The 19,143-nt window shown below is 32.5% G+C and overlaps 5 protein-coding genes across 5 annotated transcripts; 3 read left to right on the top strand and 2 right to left on the bottom strand.

Annotated features, from left to right (window-relative positions):
• Window positions 1-809: 809 nt before the first annotated feature.
• On the bottom strand, window positions 810-5,722 carry LOC123680494 (endoplasmin). The gene is made up of 4 exons (XM_045618424.1): window positions 5,502-5,722; window positions 5,320-5,406; window positions 3,941-4,534; window positions 810-2,583 (listed from the first exon to the last, which is right to left on the bottom strand). Exons 1-4 carry the CDS (start codon window positions 5,563-5,565, stop codon window positions 968-970), a joined length of 2,361 nt encoding a protein of 786 aa, XP_045474380.1. The 5' UTR covers window positions 5,566-5,722; the 3' UTR covers window positions 810-967.
• LOC123680495 lies at window positions 4,560-5,666 on the top strand. Its single transcript, XM_045618425.1, has 3 exons — window positions 4,560-4,764; window positions 4,822-4,960; window positions 5,160-5,666. The coding sequence occupies exons 1-3, from the start codon at window positions 4,644-4,646 to the stop codon at window positions 5,290-5,292; spliced, it is 393 nt and encodes a 130-aa protein (XP_045474381.1). The 5' UTR covers window positions 4,560-4,643; the 3' UTR covers window positions 5,293-5,666.
• Window positions 5,723-8,251: 2,529 nt separating the features above from the next.
• LOC123680492 lies at window positions 8,252-11,036 on the top strand. Its single transcript, XM_045618422.1, has 5 exons — window positions 8,252-8,412; window positions 8,463-8,636; window positions 8,695-8,889; window positions 10,169-10,323; window positions 10,794-11,036. Exons 1-5 carry the CDS (start codon window positions 8,353-8,355, stop codon window positions 11,011-11,013), a joined length of 804 nt encoding a protein of 267 aa, XP_045474378.1. The 5' UTR covers window positions 8,252-8,352; the 3' UTR covers window positions 11,014-11,036.
• A 3,164-nt stretch (window positions 11,037-14,200) lies between these two features.
• Window positions 14,201-17,668, bottom strand: LOC123680489. The gene is made up of 4 exons (XM_045618413.1): window positions 17,441-17,668; window positions 16,634-16,939; window positions 16,029-16,575; window positions 14,201-15,748 (listed from the first exon to the last, which is right to left on the bottom strand). Exons 1-4 carry the CDS (start codon window positions 17,539-17,541, stop codon window positions 14,732-14,734), a joined length of 1,971 nt encoding a protein of 656 aa, XP_045474369.1. The 5' UTR covers window positions 17,542-17,668; the 3' UTR covers window positions 14,201-14,731.
• A 135-nt stretch (window positions 17,669-17,803) lies between these two features.
• On the top strand, window positions 17,804-18,894 carry LOC123680493 (YEATS domain-containing protein 4). Its single transcript, XM_045618423.1, has 4 exons — window positions 17,804-18,002; window positions 18,061-18,342; window positions 18,396-18,585; window positions 18,641-18,894. The coding sequence occupies exons 1-4, from the start codon at window positions 17,955-17,957 to the stop codon at window positions 18,799-18,801; spliced, it is 681 nt and encodes a 226-aa protein (XP_045474379.1). The 5' UTR covers window positions 17,804-17,954; the 3' UTR covers window positions 18,802-18,894.
• The last annotated feature ends 249 nt before the right edge of the window (window positions 18,895-19,143 follow it).

The following is a 19,143-nucleotide window of genomic DNA, read 5'->3' as shown; positions in this document are numbered from 1 at the left end:
TATCGATGGAACACAGGAAAGTCACCGATAATACAGACAGGAATAAAACGGTTCTTACCAATCCTAAGAATTTCCCACTTCACTACACGAACTCAAATTCTTTTCGTGTACGGGCTAAGTGTCAAATTCACGAATATAAAATACGGCACTAAAATGTCCAACGTTCAAAAGAAAAATTGCAAACTAAAAATTAAACTCTAAATTGTTACTCAAGAAAATCCGCTCAATAACTATGAAAATATATAGCTCGAAGACGCCGACAGGAGTAAATCGGAAAATATCTTGATACTTCGAAGACACCGGCAAGAATAATTCTCCTTTTCCGAAATACTTCACTTGTAATCTCGGTTGGAAGGGGAAAATTTCGAGTCTCAAAATCGGCGGTGCGAATATGAAAAACAAACGACAACATGTAAAAAAGAACATATTGAAGAGATAACGCCTGTAGCTGTGTCGCACGGAAGTTTTTATACATAGGATGATATTTTAAATTGCATCGTTATATTTTCATGAAATAAATAAATCAGAAATTATTCCAAATGAAAATTTCTGAATTGGACGAAAAATACCCTCACTGCTCTCAATTAAAATTTTATTTTCACCTACTCATATGACTGGTAGAATAATGATGGAATTCTAAATCTGGGGTAAATTATACTGGGTGATTCTAATAAAAAAATTATTGAATTCTAAACCTGGGTAAATTATACCAGGTGATTCTAATAAAATAATTCTGAATTCTATACCTGGGGTGAATTATACCGGGTGATTCTAGTAACGAATTTCACTTCGTTACAAAACAACACAGATTTTAGCTAAATAATTAATTTATTTAATAAATCAATTATTGGATGTAAACAATCTTCAAATCAATATAAATAAACAGTAGAAAACTGAAAAACAGTCTTGGTTGCAACTATAAATTCATAGTTATTTCAAATTAAGTCTATAAACACACATTCACACTTTATAATTCATCATGTTCATCATCATTTTCGGCTTTCTCTTCTTCTGGAATACCATCTTCAGGTATTTCTTCATCATCCTCCTCTTCTACTGGTTCTTCTACTGGAATTCCAAGTGTTTTTCTCATCATGGCTTCTATACTTTGAGCAAAATCAGCCGTTTCTTTAAGCATAAAGCCTGACCTCAAAGTTGCTGTTCGGAACATCATCTTTGCCATATCTATGGCTGCCTTATCGGCTGGATCATCATTAACTCTCTTCAATAGTTCTTTCATCAAAGGATGTCTAGGATTGATTTCTAGTGTTTTCTTCTGGTTCAAGTAGTAACTCCTTTGAGGATCATCAGATTTCTGATGTGCATTGGAAACAGCTAACCTTTCCATATTTCCAGTCCAGCCGAACATACTGGCAACCAAAGCACAAGGAGAATCGCTCAGTCTTTCCGATACCGTAGCCTTAGCAATATCATCTTTTAGAGCTTCAGAACTCAACCATTTAGTTAAAGGTTCAAACTTAGTTTTAAGTTGTTCCAATTGTTCCTTATTTCCTTCAACTTCAGCCAAACTGAAACCTTCTTTTGCTACATTCTGGAATTTTTTTCCTTCAAATTCAGGAATGGCCGAAATTGCGTATTCATCTACAGCTTCAACCAGGTATAAAACTTCGTATCCTTTACGGAGAAGCCTTTCAACAAATGGTGATTTTTCAACCTCGGCTTTACTAGATCCAGCTACATAGAAGATTTTATCCTGGTTTGGTTTCATCCTTTTAACATAATCACTAAGGAAAGTGTTTTCTCCATTGTTTGAAGACAAGAATTGTAAGAGCTTAGCCAACCTAGTTCTGTTTGTTGGATCTTCAATTACACCTAATTTGATATTTGTAGAGTATTCTTTCCAGAATTTTTCGTAGTCAGCCTCAGGAATTTTTTTCAAAGCATCTAGTACTTTCCTCACTAATTTCTTCTTGATGACTTTGATCAATTTGTGTTGTTGCAAAGTTTCCCTTGAAACATTCAGAGGAAGGTCATCTGAGTCTACAACGCCCCTGATGAAGTTGAGGTAGGAAGGCATCATATCGTTGAATTCGTCTGTGATGAAGACTCTTCTCACATACAATTTGATGTTATCTGTTTTCGTTCCGTATCTGTTGAAGCTTTCAGACGGTTGAACTTTTGGTACATAAAGAAGGGACTTGAAGGTAACCTCTCCTTCGGCCACAAAGTGAACATGTGCAAGTGCTGGGTTTGTATCTTTTGTTAATGCTTTGTAGAATTCTTCATATTCACTCTCTTCAACTTCACTAGGTTTCTTAGTCCAAAGTGGTTTACTGTCATTCAAAAGTTCCCAATCCCAGACAGTTTTGTCAACTTTCTTCGATTTAGGTTTTTCCTCTTTGTCTTCTTCCACAGCTGCATCATCTTCACCATCAATCTTGTCTTCTTTTACCTCCTTTTCTTCGGCATCATCATCAGCTTCCTCTACTTGTTCAGTGTGGCTAGCCCATAGATAAATAGGGAAGTTTATGAACTGCGAGTATTTCTTTACCAGGTTACGTACAGTTTCTTCTTCAAGGAAGTCCTTGGCTTCTGGTTTCAATTGCAAACTGACAGTAGTACCTGGAAAAAAGTAGGACGTTTGACATAAATGAGTTGATCAAAAGATCAACAGCTGTGATCATTCAATTTTACTTTCAAATACAAATTTTGAAGAAAACATAATACAGGGTTAGAACTATTTAAAGGGCCACTACAGAAATATCGAAAACAAGAAAGTTGCGTTAGTTAGGGATGAGTGTGTTGGTGTGAACACATCCGAAATTGTATCTCCATTGGTTCTCGAGATATCTCGAAAAAACTGAAAATCGTGATTCTCTTTTTTCTTCTGTATGACTCATTTGTTTTTGGGGATAACTTCACGAAATTTGGTTTATAGCCATTATCCAATATAGAGATACTAATGGTGTCTTCAGATTTTTTGTTTTCCATTGTTTCAGAGACGCGATAGTCAAGTGATGATTTCAACTCTTCAAATTTGCGTACCTAGACTCGATATTTTTGTAGAGTGTGATACATTGTTTAATTCCTAATTTCTTTCTTTATCACCTCATAAGAAAAAAAAATTGAGTATCGCATCTCTGAAACAATGGAACATAGAAAAAATCTTACGACACCATTAGAATCCCTATATTGGATAATGACTACAAACCGAATTTCGTGAAGTTATCTCCAGAAACAAATGAGTTATACAGAAAAAAAAGGAAATCACGATTTTTAGTTTTTTCGAGATATCTCGGGAACCATTGGAGATATTTCAGATCTGTTTACACCAATACACTAATCCGTAAATAACGCAACTTTTTTGTAATTTAAGCCACCCTATATCTCTAACGGTTTTCGATATCCCTGTAGTGCCCCTCTAAATAGTTCTAACCCTGTATATGAAGAGAAGATATTGTTCAATCAAAATTATACCCCTGAATTAATCGATAATGTTTTAATAGAGGTTTTTCTGTACTCTTTATATGGATTTATGCATATTGGAAATATTTAAAATAGAAATGAATTTATTTTCTCAATATTATAACATGTGAAGATTGTTTGTTGTCTTCACTCTTCAGATGTATGAATTATGATATAATAATGAACCTAATAAGTGTCATCAGAAAATTATATAAGCAGCTCAATATTATAGTCAAGAAATTAGTACCAATTTCGTCAATGAACCCAATGAATTTATTAAGAACGTTAACATTGAAGAAAGTGTTATTTTTCTACCAATAAATTAAATGAATTAAAATCAATTATAACGCTTATTTTCATGCATTGAGAAAGTTTTCAATTACAAAATTTATATTTTTAATAATGAATACCAATAAAAACTGCAATCCTGAATTTTTTGGTAAGTAAAAAATAAAAATATAGAAATCTAAACTTTTCGTATCAAATCTATGATCAGAATAAAATACAATCTTACCTCTCTTCAAAGAATCTCCACGAGGATCTTCTGCAATAGTGAAACTATTGGAATCAGATTCCCAAATGTATTGTTTGTCATCATTGTGTTTAGTAGTAACAATAACTTTATCGGCAACTAAGAAAGCAGAGTAGAATCCGACACCAAACTGTCCAATCATATCATTCATATCTTGAGCAGAGTTGGGATCCTGCATTTTGGTCAAAAATTCAGCTGTTCCAGATTTGGCTATCGTTCCAAGATTGTTAATCAAATCTTGCTTTGTCATACCAATTCCAGTATCAGTAATATGCAACATCAGAGATTCTTTATCAGCTTTTATTTTTATATTCAGCTCTGGATTCGTATCTAACACATTTTTGTCTGTGAGTGAAAGCATACGGATTTTATCTATAGCATCAGAAGCGTTAGAAATAAGTTCTCTCAAGAATATCTCTTTATTTCTATACAGGGAGTTGATAATTAATTTCATCATCCTGTTGACTTCTGTCTGGAAGGTAAACTTTTCAGATCTCTCCCTAAGTTCCCTGAGCTGAGCCACATTAAGTCCATCAAGTTTGATTGCTTCCTCTTCCCTTTTAACAACTTCATCATCTGGAAACAAGTAATGATGATTAGATCTAAAACTATATATTTTTTTGATCAATAAGCAATGGAATCCAGAATTGTAACTAGGAGTTGCAAAAATTATTGATCACACAAAATGGAATTGGAAAAGACTGCTGATGTGGCAAAGAAGAAATATTTGCCAATGAAATTATGTTTCAAACCGAAAGTTCTTATTGGAAACTCCTATATACATATTGGATTGCCACCAAAAATCAGTAAGATGAATAATTGTATTATATTTCCATGAAAATCAATTATTTATTTCGTTTCAGCGCCAGTTGTGGCATCAAAATTTTACAGTACTTATCAAGATGATCCAATATCTGAAGAAAAAATTGAAAAAATACGAAAAGAGTTAGAAACTGCTTCACCAAAAGAAAAATATGAAAAACCATTAACAGAAAACCAGAAGTAAGTAATAACTTCATTCAAATACATTTATTTTATCAGTATCAAAAGTGAGATGAATGATTTTTATACAATTATTGATAACTAACGAATATTGATAAAGAAACAATTTCTAATAAATATTTAGTCATTCTGAAATGATAAATGATCTACCTAAATCCCCGTCAGGCTTTTAAAGGGCTCAAAAATCTCAAATTTTCAGGTATGGCTGGTACAATCAAAATTTTTCCAACATTACTCAAGAAGAACAAATGGAAAAATATTTAGATTTTCGAATGAAGAAAAATCAATTCATCATCGAACACTTGATGAATTATGCAAAAATTAGGGATTGAAGGGATATGAATTATGACGTTACTCACCTGTTCTAGAACCTTCTCTAGTAGCTCCTAAATCAGCATCAACAGTACCGGCAGATGTCTCAATATTTTCATCTGCTTTTACAAAACCTGGAGAAAAACAAAAAAATGTTCGAATTAAAAATTTCTCGCATAAAACTCCCAATTATATATCCAAAATTCCAGTTCTAGAGGATAAAACTTACCAATTAAAAATAGTAAACATACTCCTAACAAGAGAAAATTCTTCATTTTGAAAAATCCACACATACAATTGGATATGAATTAATTAACTTCACACTTAAACAAAAGACAACTAATTGAATGAAATTGGATATTTGTGTTGCTTCCTACTGAAATCCAATATCAAATTGAAGTAAAATACCTCTTTCCAATGCCCAAATTACATATCAAACGTCATTTTCTTCCAATAGGATTTATCCACGCTAGTTGCCAACAGCGCAAATCCTTGCGACTTTTCATATACAAATGGCCTAATCTGATTGGACGATATCTAAGCGCTAAATTTTGAATGGATTTTCTCCTTTATTGTTAACTAGTTTGAATTGAAAGACTATTTTGAAACTTGAAATACGATATTATTACACTGATTGACCTTTCACTCCTCCTTTACGGGCTATTGTGACTCGAAGTAAATAATATTTTATAAGAGGCTAAATGACAGATCTTGCAGTGTTGAAAAACAACCACTATTATTTCCGAAGAAAAAACTTATTTCTGTAATAAAATCAAGTTTGGAGACAAATAATGGCACTTTTTCTCTATATAATTTGAATCTAACACGCAAAAGGGTCATATATTAAATGTCATACCTACTGTGTGTGCCTATACATACTGAACGAAGAAAAGTCTACAAAAAGAATGGATTCTGGTTCATTTTTAACATTCAACCATGCGTGAACGACGAACAATAATTGAATAGTGCAAATATCAATGGAAACGCTATCAGCAAGAACAACAAAACTCCAAAGCGACACGAGATAGGGTTAAATCATAGACATGGAATAAAATATTAATACTTAAAAATGACGTAATTCGCTAAGATTGATGATTCAGATAACCTATGGCTGATCGCTTTATTTTTTACTTTTATTTTATTGGACGACTTATATTAATCTCAATAATCAAATTGAAACATAATTTGGTATTTTTCAGAATCCTTATTTCAACTTATATATAAAGGGTGTTTTTTTAGAGCTATATAACTTTAAATTGCAATAAAGCATCGGTGTATTATTCGATTGACATGAATTTTATTTATCCGCAAGATAATCTTGTGGAATTACATTTTAAATATGATTTCTGGCATATGACCGCCACGGCTGGCTCCGGATGTAGTCCAATCTGGACGTCCAATTTTCGATGACTTCTTCCAACATTTGTGGCCGTATATCGGCTATAACACGGCGAATGTTGTCTTCCAAATGGTCAAGGGTTTGTGGCTTATCCGCATAGACCAATGACTTTACATAGCCCCACAGAAAGTAGTCTAGCGGTGTTAAATCACAAGATATCTTGGAGGCCAATTCACAGGTCCAAAACGTGAAATTAGGCGGTCACCAAACGTGTCTTTCAATAAATCGATTGTGGCACGATCTGTGTGACATGTTGCGGCGTCTTGTTCGAACCACAGCTCTTGGACATTATGGTTGTTCAATTCAGGAATGAAAAAGTTAGTAATCATGGCTCTATACCGATTACCATTGACTGTAACGTTCTGGCCATCATCGTTTTTGAAGAAGTACGGACCAATGATTCCACCAGCCCATAAAGCGCACCAAACAGTCAGTTTTTCTGGATGTAACGGTGTTTCGACATACACTTGAGGATTAGCTTCACTCCAAATGCGGCAGTTTTGTTTGTTGACGTAGCCATTCAACCAGAAATGCGCTTCATCGCTAAACAAAATTCGCTTATGAAAATCGGGAACAACGGCAATCTCATTTTGGGCCCATTCGACGAATCTACTCCTTACTTGATGATCGTTTGGATTCAATTCTTGCACGAGTTGGATTTTGTAAGCACGCAAACCAAGATCCTTCTGCAAAATCTTCCATAAAGTGGATGGACACAGATCCAATTCCTGTGCTCGATGGCGGATAGACTCATTCAGGTCTTCCTCAATGCTACGCTCTACAGCAGCAATAGCTTCTTCTGTACCGTACGGCGTCTCTGGGGATGCGAGTTATCAATAAGAGTAAACGTGGTGCGAAAACGTTCCATGGTTAATCGAATTAACTGCTCTGATGGACGATTTTGTCGACGATAAAATGGACGTAGTGCGCGATACGTATTCCACACAGAACCATTATTTTCGAAATTAAATTGAAATATTTGCAAGCGTTGTTCAGGCGTGAGTCTATTCATGATGAATTTCCAAACCAAACTGAGAATAAATAACTTCTCAGCTGATAAATCGGTCGCCATCTTGAACAGTAATGCCAACTTAAAGTTATATACCTCGAAAAAAAACATCCTAGCCCACCTACCGTATTCCCCAGACGTTGCTCCCTCGGACTATCACTTGTTTCGATCAATTGCACACGGCCTGGCTCATCAGCACTTCCGGTTTTATGAAGAAGTAAAAAATTGGATCGATACTTGGATAGCTTCAAAAGATGACAAGTTTTTTCAACGCGGGATTCGTACGCTGCTCGAAAGATGGGAGAAAGTAGTGGCCAGCGATGGACAATACTTTGAATCATACATGTTTAACCAGTTTTTTACAATAAAGTCTCGAATTTCAGAAAAAAAAACGGTGGAAGCAAAGTTGTACGCCTAGGTAATAATATTCTTTAATGATATCATCATTGATCTTGGATGGGTTGAAACAATGCATTCGAATAAAGTGGGTGCATCATAAAAATTGGCTGAAAAAGCCTGCCCATTGTTGATAATACATAATAATAAATCAAAAATCCTTCGATAATTTGACACATTCTTCTTTTATGATTTATTCATGTCAGCGTGAAGTGAATTCGAGCTTTCTCTCGATTTTTGTTAGGGAAATTACTGATTTCGGATTAGGATAGCAAGATGTATTCGAATATGATTATGGACGAGGATAAGTCGCCGCCACGTGGAATAAAATACTCGGTAATTAATTTTGGATAAACCGCTCCTACTCAAAGTTCCTTTGGTTTCAGCACGAAAACGAAAATAAATTTTCTGTAAGGACACTTCAAGGAAATTGGTCTGAGGAAAGAAGTCGATATTGTTTTCCGAAAGAAAAAAATGATAGCATATACCACATGGAATACGTTCCAAAAAGTGTGGAATCCGGAGCAAACACCCTATTCGATATAGCATCTGCAGGACATGTAAAAATGGAGCCTAAATACAATCAGGCATTCTTTTTTTACTTTTCCCTTTTTGAAGGCAGGTGTAGACGCAATAGTTCACCCAAAAACGGGTTGCGATGATCATCCCAACTTTTTCGAAAACTTTACATCCACTACTGATTTGTCTTACAATCACTTTCCCAAGTGGTGCAAGGATGAAGTGCAAATCAAGAGGAATTACAGGGGAATATATGATAATTATTATCCAATGGAAGAATACTTGGAACCTTTTGTAAGTAATCTAGATTATCTATCAATCCACACGATAGTGATTATTGTCCTGTTTTGAATTCCTCTTTAGTGTACTTACTTATACACATATCGTATTTCATTTATGTGTAATAGATTTTCAACATTATGTGGCACAGTCATACCAAAATATTATACTGGTCTAAAATGTTGCGTAATTCTCGGAAGTACAACACCGCTTGGGAAATAAATCCAACCGTTCTACGGCAAGAGATGGTACAGGGTGCGGCAGAGCCGACTGACGAGTTTCAAAGGGCTATTTAAAAAAAATGGTAAAAGTTAGAGAAAAACGGATTTATTCATTCGAAGCAGTAGGAAATATAGTTTTTTTGCTCGAATTTTGAAAACGATATCACTAAGATGACGGCCGTCAGCAGCGTCGATACACTGATATAGTCGATTTTGGAAGTTTTCGACCGCTTTTCGGTATATCTCGAGCGGTATGGCCCGGATTTCTTCGGTTATTCGCTGCTTGAGTTCTGGCAGGGTGTGTGGACGTTTGTTTGAAGACCTTTTCTATAAGGTGGCCCCAAAGGAAGAAGTTGCAGATGCTCAAATCTGGTGAGCGCGCTGGCCAACCCACGTTTCCTCTCAGTGAGACCAGTCTTCCTGGGAACATCTGTCTCAAAACAGTTAATGAAGTTCGAGCTGTGTAGCACCATCCTGCTGGAACCAGATGTCTCCCAGATTGTGTTATTCAGCAAGTTCTTCCAATTCAGGCTTTAGGAAGGTTTCCAACATTGACACATGTGAAAATGTGCCTCATCACTACTGAAAAAAGTTGCTCTTGGGGAGATGCGCTGAATCATTTCCTCACAACGATTTTTGCGGTTCGCGTAATCAGCAGCACTCAACTCTGAGATATTTCAAACTAACAATCATTTTTGAATTCTTCGTTCAATTCGTGACATAAATCTCTCCTGCCTTTTTTTCGTATGGGGTGCCGTTCTTATGCAATAACATAAATTTATGCTTTTGATCTATCGATATAAAATATTGCAGCCTGCTGGTGTTTCATCCAAAGATCATTGATGGATTCATCTTTGCCAAATACACCTTTCATCTTCGTAGCGGAGCATGGTGGGTTTATGTACCCAGCAGTACCAATTTAGAATGATACGCAGCTCACAACGCCATATCTTGGCCAAAAACACCAGCCACTCCGCACAATATAGTCCTGTTGCTAATAACAATAGTAATTTCAGGAGCCATTTGGCAGATTTTGAAATAAATCTTTCAATGATTCATAAAATTACTTTCAGCATAATTTGACAAATTTTGGCCTAGTTGAGCATAAAAGGGACTCATGGAGCAAAGAAATTGCAGATCAAACAAAAGCAATGAACAGTTTATATAAAGATTCTTTTTTACCTCCACATAAAGAGTGCTATGAATTTCCACGTTGGGGTAGACCTAGGTAAGATTTCAAACAAATTATAAAACTACAAATTTTACACTATTATTTTCGACTATATTATATCAATTTGAAAAAAAAATCATATATTACGCTGGGTTTGAACCCAGATCACTCCCACCAAAATACAGATCAATTTTGAAAAATTCATTACCCTTGAACTATTGAAGTATGGGCCTATTATGGAAACAATATTATTATTTTGCGATTCGTCATATCTCCGATAAATGAATTGATTTCTGAATTTTATTATTCCCATATTCGAGTTTTGTTTTGTCAGTCTTGAAAATCATGTTGTGGACGAATCAATTTCTGGACATTCTCAACAATCTTATGGGTTCAGTGGGTATATTGGAAAAATTCTGCCCAGATACAACAAAACAATTGATTCAAGCTGATGCAATAGAACTTTCAAAAAATATACATTAAGTTTATGATAATTATAATATTAAATTTGGTTTGCTATATTTCAGAGCACTATCAAGTTTCATTACCAAAACTTCAGAAACTCTTGAAGCTTTGAGGCTACGTGGTTGGAATCCTGGATTCTTTGTCAGTACACCAAGTAATCCTCAATTGTTCAACCGGCCAAAAACATGCAATATATTCACTTGGGAATGTCCTCCAGAACAGAAAATTTGTATTCCTCAGCATCAATGGAAAAATTGTTATTTTCAACAAAAATTACTTTGATGAATAAATGTCAATACCTTTTTTTTCTATCCTTTTATATGTGCTTGGCTTCAGCCATCGACACAACGAATATTTCATTTCTTGTAAGACTCTTTCGAACTCATTAACCATCACCAGACATGTACAACATCCATGACCTAGCCAGGATTCAAACCTGGTACCTTCGGCACCACAGTGGACTCTTCAGTCCACTGAACTACCGAGGCAGTCTATGTCAATAATTTTCACAAACAATTTCAACATAGACAGCAACAAAATTGGTATCTGTCAAAAAAAATCATTAATTGAAAAATCTTAAAAAAAGATCAGTGTAAAGTCCTCTTTTAAAATTTCATATTACCAATTACCAATTGAATGAAAGATATCGAAATAAAAACTAAATTAAATATTTTATCGAAGACCACTTGTTATAATTTCAAGAGAAAGAGGTGATAGAAAAATATTCTCAAATTAATCAATTTCTACAAAATATTTTATTGAAAAATTAAAAAGCATTTGTTATAATTTCACGAGATAGAGGTAATTGAGAAATATTCTCAAATCAATGAATTTCTACAAAATACAAAAATAAATTATACTTATTGACTAGATAAGACAGTTTTCCAATGGAAAAAGTATCAGAAATATACTTTGGTAAAAAATATTTCGACTTAAAAATGGAAATGTTGATTATAAAATACAACATTGTAACACTTAAATCTACATATTGCCTAACTTATATCACAAATTCATCCAGAACCAAGGAAGCAACAATGTGGGCAGTGTCTACCCCAAATACCACTAAAAAAAACTATACACAATTCAAAAAAACAATTTTTAGAATTTGAATACTTAGATATAATATAAAAAGTGTTGACCGACAACTAGAAATCAACTTTATATTATATAAAATCAAACTATTATTTTTTATTTTAAAACAAATAAATAAATTTTTTAGATGCTTGAATTTTTCCTTCATGAATATAATTTTTTTATTGAAAAATTTTTGGTAAAAATCATTCATTTGATATTGATCATGATCATCAAAAAGCCGAATTTGTCCACTGTTGGACATAAGTCTCCTTTTTTTTATATTGAAAAAATTAAAAATTCTTTGGCCTTTACTATATTCATCTCGATATATCTTTCTCTCTTTACAATATTTATCTCAATATATCTATCTCTCTGTCTGTACTGTCAGTACTTTTTTTAATGTCAAAATTTTATATTAATTTGGTGGGACACCTTAAGTCATCTAATTTGGGATAGTTCTCAAATTCAAATTAATACAACTTCTTAGGAGATTTCAGTTGAAGTTAAAGTTTTAAGGTTAAATTTGAACTGCAAAATTCTGATTGCGACTAATTTGTTTTGAAAGAAATATTTATTTTTAGATAATCTAATTTTATAGAGATTGTGATAGCAATAGAATTTCTTTGAATATTTTTCAATATTAGATATCATGGTTTATCATTGAATGCTTTTATAAATTATCATCCATGTTTAATACTATACAATGAGAAAACTTTGATTATCCAAATAAATTGTGGAACAACAAATCAATTCTCATTAGATAAGGATCTCATTTCAGATATATAGATAACCTAATTTAATAAACAATTATCCAGGGCTTTTAATTTATTGCCAAACATTTTCAGTAAAGCATATCAAATAAAAAAAGTTCTCTTCAATACCTTGCTACTGCTTCAGATAAAATAAATATAAAATCAATGTTTTGGCTTATGATTAAAACTCACTTTTCCATTAGTTCGTATCTACAAAGTATGGCATTACATTTTAAAAAGGACAAAAAGTGTACAAAGGCAAGGCAAAAAGAATAATTCTATTAGAAAGTTAATTTTGGTTTGTATGTTTAGCATTATGTTTCCTTCTGTACAATGCTTTTATTTTTGGACACATTTTTTTTGTGTTTTTAACTTTATGATAACCAAATGAATGGTAGCAACATGTCATCAATTGTGGACAGTTAAAAAACCTCTTTAGCGAATGATTTTTAAAATCAAAGCTCATAGAATGGATGTAAATTGAAGGCAAATGTGGGAACAAAATTTTCACCATACAGCACATAAATTAAAAAAAAAAAAACCCAATCCACCTTTTCCAAAAACCTTTTCGTTTTATAGATGACGTCATTTTGAAGAGATTTAAAAGAATTTGAAGTTAATAGTATATTTTATATGTAATATTATTCACAGTATCTGGAAAAAATAAACGGTTTTGGGCCTATTGAAAGCATAGTCTTCATCAGTTCTTCACGGGAATAACAAATAGTTTAGTTTTTCAAATTTGCGTGTACAATTTACTAATGTAAGAAAAACTTAATTCCTAAATACTTACATAGACTTAATGAATAATCATTTTTTTATTTTAACCCGAATAATAAACCTATCATAGTTTGGAAAAGCAGTCTCTTTTTGTTCATTATGACTTTGACAACCTCCAGTTGGAACTAATTGGCTTTAAGATCCACTAGTTTTTTAAATGATATTGTATAATGGATAGTTTCCTACTTGGAGAAAACGTCAGTAAAGCTTTTCTAAAAAAAGAATTACTTAGTCAAATAAAATAAAACAATGTAATTTTCACAAATATGTTAATATTTATAATAACTGTTTCTCTAACACTGCGGCTTCTTCATGTTAGATTTCGACTGATGATCAGTTGAAATGTAACTTAAAGAAGCCAGTGTTGGTAAAACAATTGTTGTAAACATTAAAATATTTACGGAAATCACTTCATTTTATTTTATATGATAATGAATTTCTATCAAGTAAGGACCAAATCCATTAAATAGAATTACTCAGATTTTGTTTTTTCTTATGGTTTCATATAATTTGATCTGTAGATTATGATTTTTGGAAAACATTCCTTGAGTTTATATACTTTATAACATTGGCATATTTCCTCTTCAAAATATTGCGAACAGTTGAGTCATTGAAAACAATAATTATCAATTTTGTTCGCAATTTGCCATCATGAACGAAGTTTTTGTATGTTTTAATGGATTAGTAATCTATCCCAGATCTTTTAAATTAAAAAGTCTTCAACCTCATCAAAAATGTAGTACTATGACCCCTTCTTAAGACTAATGCAAGAGATGTATATGACAAAAATTTTACATCTTACTTAGCTATCGCATGATACAAATAGCTTATGTTTCAAAGTCATTATCAATGAAATATTCCTCACCCTTTTAAGCACAATTAGCAGTTTTATCATGAGGATTGATTTTTCCACTTAAATGATATTAGCAGTCATCTGTTTTTCGAATATAAACTAACAAAAATTGTCAACAAGAAAATTCAGACCAACCATCTAATAACTCATTTTTACATGCAGGTACTTTGCTGGCTTTCATGAAATATATAAATTCTTTGAAAAAAAAAATAGAGGTAATCTCAATTTTAGAAAGAATGTCATGTCATTTTGGATACATATAAACATTTTCAAACCACCAGCAAAACGAAGAAATGTTAATAATTATTTCTTTATATAATTTTCAACCTTGCCCTCATATACTTCATTTGCCCTGATATACTTTGTTATATACGAATTTCTCATTTGAATTAGTTTTTCAGGTTAAAACTTGAAGAATAAATTGCTTTTCCAGTATTAGACATTATAAAATGCCTTAAATTTCTCAATTCAAATTGGTATGAGACATAACTTTCGCTATGTACATTTAAAATCAATTCAAAAATAGAGAAACTGCTATTTCTTACAACGAACTTGGCATTCCGAAAGTTTCATTATTAAAATTAGATTTCATACTATTCAACCCTGAGTTAGGAGAAACTTGCGGAAACTTGAATAAATTCAAAGGTTTTTTTGTATTAAAAACTGGAACTGGCATTCCGAAGGATTCATTATTATAAGCAGATTGTAAATTATTTATCCCTGAGCTTGAGGAAACTTGTGGAAATTTGAATAAATTCAAAGGTTTCTTGTGGTTATAAATATGAATTGGCATGGACGGTAAAGCAAATTTATTAACACTCTGGTTTGATGTCCACGTGTGGTCGAAAGAATTGTGGGGGCTTAGAGAATTATTGGGCGATACGTAACTGAAAGATGTCATTCTAGATTGTGGCGGAGTGCATGAAGGTGAATATGGAGATTTTGAGGCTATAGACATTCTGTCGAAATCACCAGATAGTGAAGTTTCAATCGAATTAGGTAGAGAAGTGAATTTGTTACTGTTGAAAACATTAAACTTTTCATTAGTTTGTGACCCGAATCCAGAACTTTGACTATAAGATTTTGTTGTACTCTGATTGATGGGTATTACTGTACCATCTTCGCACTTCCAAAATCCCCCAGCAACCCAAGAATTTTCATCGATGTGATTGAGCTTTGCTGGAGATATGAGATCCTGTTTATTTTTCGGGGAAGATGATCTATGGAAGAACAACGGATCCGGCTTATTCAACTCAAATGCAGACTTACTCTGATGTAAATCTAGAAGGCTTGATTTAATGTTACACCTGAGCGTGGGATCTTCTTGATTGCCAAAAGATTTCAACAAGCTACCGGTGACACTGGCAGTGAGATTTTCAGTCTTAGTTTTGTTGAACACAGATTCATTATATTGCGATGTAGACTCTTCTTCATCTGAATAGTCTTCTATATCATAACTATTGTTACGGCTTTGTGGCAGTTTTTTCATCATCACAGTGTTAAAACATGTATTGAATTCATAAAATGAATTATAAAATATTACGCAAGCACATACTAGCTGAAAAGAAAAAAAATAACTTAGTTTTATGTTACCACACTTCTAGACAAAAATCCAGATATTCTCTACATCAATTTATAAACTCCTGACTTACTAAGATAAGATTTCAATATAAACAAGATTTCAAAAAGTCATATTCACGAAACACCTGGTCAGATTTTTGCCCATTAACAAACTTTAGGCATTTGTTTATGGACATTCTTAAATTCTAATATGAATTCGTCATCAAAGATCAAAACTGTATTTTGAAAACATGAGAATTAAGGAAACTTTTACTTACTTGAAATAAATTCATGAGCATTTCTTGAGTCCTGGTCCAAGATGCAAGAGCCAAAAAGCTCCAGCATAAAACTTGATTTACCTTGATACACATTAAAGTTGACTCCATTAAAAATAAGGGTAGCTGCATGAGGAAACCAATGGTACTAAGAATTTGCAAATTATCAAATACAATAGTGTTTGAAGAAATATTCAATGCTGTTAATTGACCCTGCAACATTGATGAAAGGGTAGATGATATGTCTTGATATAACTCAAGATAAGGTACTAAATAAACGGGAAACCACTTCAGCTGCTCCCTATTCAAGATGTCCGTGGTTATTACAAGAATAACAGGAATTGTCAATAGACCTTGAATATTTCTAAGTCCATTAAGAAAATATGAACTTGAGTTGTCCTTTTTTAAAAGCTTCTGGTACATATTTTTTCCTTTTTTTTGAATGTTGTACACATGGTTTCCAAAAAAAGTAGTTTTTTCTCTTAATAAAGTTGTTTTTAAAATTTGACTGCAATATTTACATAATTCATAAGCTTTCTCCAATTGGTTCCTAAAATCAATTCAAATATAAATATTTATTCAAATAATTAAGATGAGTTTAAACATACTTGAAATGTTCTATTTCTTCATCATAATTCTCTTCAACCAAAGGAGTGAATTTGGCTAGTTGTGTTATTTTGAGCTGCTGATTATGATTGCAAGAATTACAAAACCCATTAGAGTTTTTTTTTGACTTAGTTGGAGGAGTTTTCTGCCATGTATGTTGAGCTTCAATTACTTTATTGTAACCACCGTCCTCTGTGAATCCATTGTATTGTAAACAATTAGGACAGTCAAAACAATTCTGATTGTCATAAGGCACTCTGCTCCATGTATTGCAGAACCAACAATTAACAGATATTGGAAAACATCTCCTGCAAAAATAATTTACATACACATAAACATAGTTACCAATATGTATGTATAATATTAGGTAAAAATTTTAAAAACAGAATTCACATTCAATTAATTAATGCATAAAGATATCCCACATAATACCTCAAGTATAATTTGGGAGTCTTTGTGAACCTATTGGTAAAATAACTTGGTTGTTTATCATGATTATTAAGTCATATCGAAACTCGATCTCAATACAACAGATAAATATGAAATTTACCAATGCAAGAATGTAACATAATGATTAGCATCAAGATAATAATGGTATAAGAATTCACTTCACAAAATAATAAATAAATGGGTGAACGAACTTCCAACAAATATGTACCTAGATATTTATACATTATACACTACACTCGTTGAATATACAGGATTTCAAAAAGACTATTTTGCAACTATTTTAGCAATTAAGCTTAAGAATATTTCACCAATGCAATCTACTAATTTTGATCCAGCAGTAGTAGGAGGAAGATGCTTACCTGATTTTAAAATATAGTTTCACCGCAGATAATGCGACAATTGAAAGTAAAGCAACGATTGATAATAAAAAGGCAACAATTTCTACCAGCTCGTTGTCCATGGCTGAAATCGAAAATTTTTTCCAAACCGAACGAAATCTTTTCTAAAACCACGTTTTGGCGGGATGAATTGATTAACCTATATCATCACAGAATATGTTTAATATTAAAATAACTCAAATTCTATTAATAACAAATGTCAATGGCCTCAAAAGTCAAAATCACCAAAGAAATCTTCTACGGTAGTTCCTAAGATAACAATGTTCAAGTAGACCAACGATCCAAATGCACTACAACTACAGTGAAAAATCTTTGGTTTTTGGTTCCGAACCGAACACAAAAAATTAAAAAATAGTCTAACCTCAAATATGAATATTCTGTTTGTTTATGAAATCACTGAAAATAGTCGATATTAATTAATTATATTGTCCGCTTATGTTAAAAAGTACTTTGGGTATACCGTATTTTGGTTGAAATGAGTTTACCAACCGATTTCGGGCCTGATTCAGGTGGAAGAATTAAGGTTGGCTTTTGTAATCTCCTGTTATGAATAGCACTTAAAGCGTGTATATTGTTTACAGGGTGTATGTATTGTAAAACCTATAGTTTATGGCAATATAGCAAGATATTTTGGTAAAAAACGAGAGGAAGATGGCCATACACATCAATGGACAGTTTATGTGAAACCATATAATAATGAAGATATGTCAACATATATTAAAAAAGTCCACTTCAAACTACACGAAAGTTATGTCAACCCAAATAGAATTGTAGTGAAACCGCCATATGAAATCAGCGAGACTGGCTGGGGGGAATTTGAAATTGTTATTAAAATTCATTTTCATGATCCCAATGAACGACCTGTACTATCATTAATACATTTTCAGATGATTACATATTGAATATCTACTTTTAGGTGACCATGTATCATATACTCAAATTATTTCATTCTGGTGGAACTAGTGATATAGGAATGGAACTAGGTAAAGGATTAGTGTCTGAAAGTTATGATGAAATAGTTTTTCAAGATCCAACACAGTTGATGCATCATTTACTCACAAACACAAAACAACTAACACTTGGACGATGGGAGCACAACACAAATTGTATGAAAATTAATCTTATTTGTTCATTGAATGATTTAATTTTTTTTTTTTTTAGTTGAAGAAAAGAAAGAAAAAACCCAAAAAACCATTGTAGATGCTAAGCAAAAGGTTAGATTGGAAATTGCTTCTTACAAAAACAGATTGAAACTTGCTAGAGAAATCATATCACAATTCAAAGATGAGATAGCCAAGGTACAAGATCAACAGTTTGTGTAGAATGAATCAACATTTTTGAATTTTAAGGAAGTATTATATCTCTAACTGAAGTACATTTAAATGTTAAAATAAAATCAAATTTTAGATATAAAACATGACTTCACAGAATATCTGTCACCAAACTATACATAAAAAAAATTGAGATTTTTGTTGTGGAAAAAAATATTTTGAACAAAATTATGGGAAAAGTCGAAATAGTTTTGTATGTAGGGTATAAATCTGGAGTCATTTGAGTTAAATCTTCAAAACTCTAGGAACGGGACTTTATGGTACAAAATATTTTACTCAGAATAAAAACATTTTTTATTTTATAGAGTAATTTCTCAGGTGTGATTTTTGGTC

Source organism: Harmonia axyridis, chromosome 5, assembly GCF_914767665.1.
Source record: "Harmonia axyridis chromosome 5, icHarAxyr1.1, whole genome shotgun sequence".
Classification (NCBI taxonomy): domain Eukaryota; kingdom Metazoa; phylum Arthropoda; class Insecta; order Coleoptera; family Coccinellidae; genus Harmonia; species Harmonia axyridis.
This window is presented reverse-complemented; position numbering and strand designations above follow the sequence as displayed.

Excerpts from the sequence above, each read along its gene's own strand:
- LOC123680495 (XM_045618425.1), top strand. The coding sequence starts at position 4,644 with ATGGAATTGGAAAAGACTGCTGATGTGGCAAAGAAGAAATATTTGCCA. Across the intron at positions 4,765-4,821 it reads TGGATTGCCACCAAAAATCA|CGCCAGTTGTGGCATCAAAA; the intron begins GTAAGATGAATA and ends ATTTCGTTTCAG. Across the intron at positions 4,961-5,159 it reads CCATTAACAGAAAACCAGAA|GTATGGCTGGTACAATCAAA; the intron begins GTAAGTAATAAC and ends TCAAATTTTCAG.
- LOC123680494 (XM_045618424.1), bottom strand. The coding sequence starts at position 5,565 with ATGTGTGGATTTTTCAAAATGAAGAATTTTCTCTTGTTAGGAGTATGT. Across the intron at positions 4,535-5,319 it reads TAGAGAAGGTTCTAGAACAG|ATGATGAAGTTGTTAAAAGG; the intron begins GTGAGTAACGTC and ends ACTTGTTTCCAG. Across the intron at positions 2,584-3,940 it reads TGGAGATTCTTTGAAGAGAG|GTACTACTGTCAGTTTGCAA; the intron begins GTAAGATTGTAT and ends ACTTTTTTCCAG.
- LOC123680492 (XM_045618422.1), top strand. The coding sequence starts at position 8,353 with ATGTATTCGAATATGATTATGGACGAGGATAAGTCGCCGCCACGTGGA. Across the intron at positions 8,413-8,462 it reads CACGTGGAATAAAATACTCG|CACGAAAACGAAAATAAATT; the intron begins GTAATTAATTTT and ends CTTTGGTTTCAG. Across the intron at positions 8,890-10,168 it reads AAGAATACTTGGAACCTTTT|CATAATTTGACAAATTTTGG; the intron begins GTAAGTAATCTA and ends AATTACTTTCAG.
- LOC123680489 (XM_045618413.1), bottom strand. The coding sequence starts at position 17,541 with ATGGACAACGAGCTGGTAGAAATTGTTGCCTTTTTATTATCAATCGTT. Across the intron at positions 16,576-16,633 it reads GAAGAAATAGAACATTTCAA|GAACCAATTGGAGAAAGCTT; the intron begins GTATGTTTAAAC and ends AATTGATTTTAG. Across the intron at positions 15,749-16,028 it reads TGCTCATGAATTTATTTCAA|CTAGTATGTGCTTGCGTAAT; the intron begins GTAAGTAAAAGT and ends TTTTCTTTTCAG.
- LOC123680493 (XM_045618423.1), top strand. The coding sequence starts at position 17,955 with ATGAGTTTACCAACCGATTTCGGGCCTGATTCAGGTGGAAGAATTAAG. Across the intron at positions 18,343-18,395 it reads ATGATCCCAATGAACGACCT|GTGACCATGTATCATATACT; the intron begins GTACTATCATTA and ends ATCTACTTTTAG. Across the intron at positions 18,586-18,640 it reads ATGGGAGCACAACACAAATT|TTGAAGAAAAGAAAGAAAAA; the intron begins GTATGAAAATTA and ends TTTTTTTTTTAG.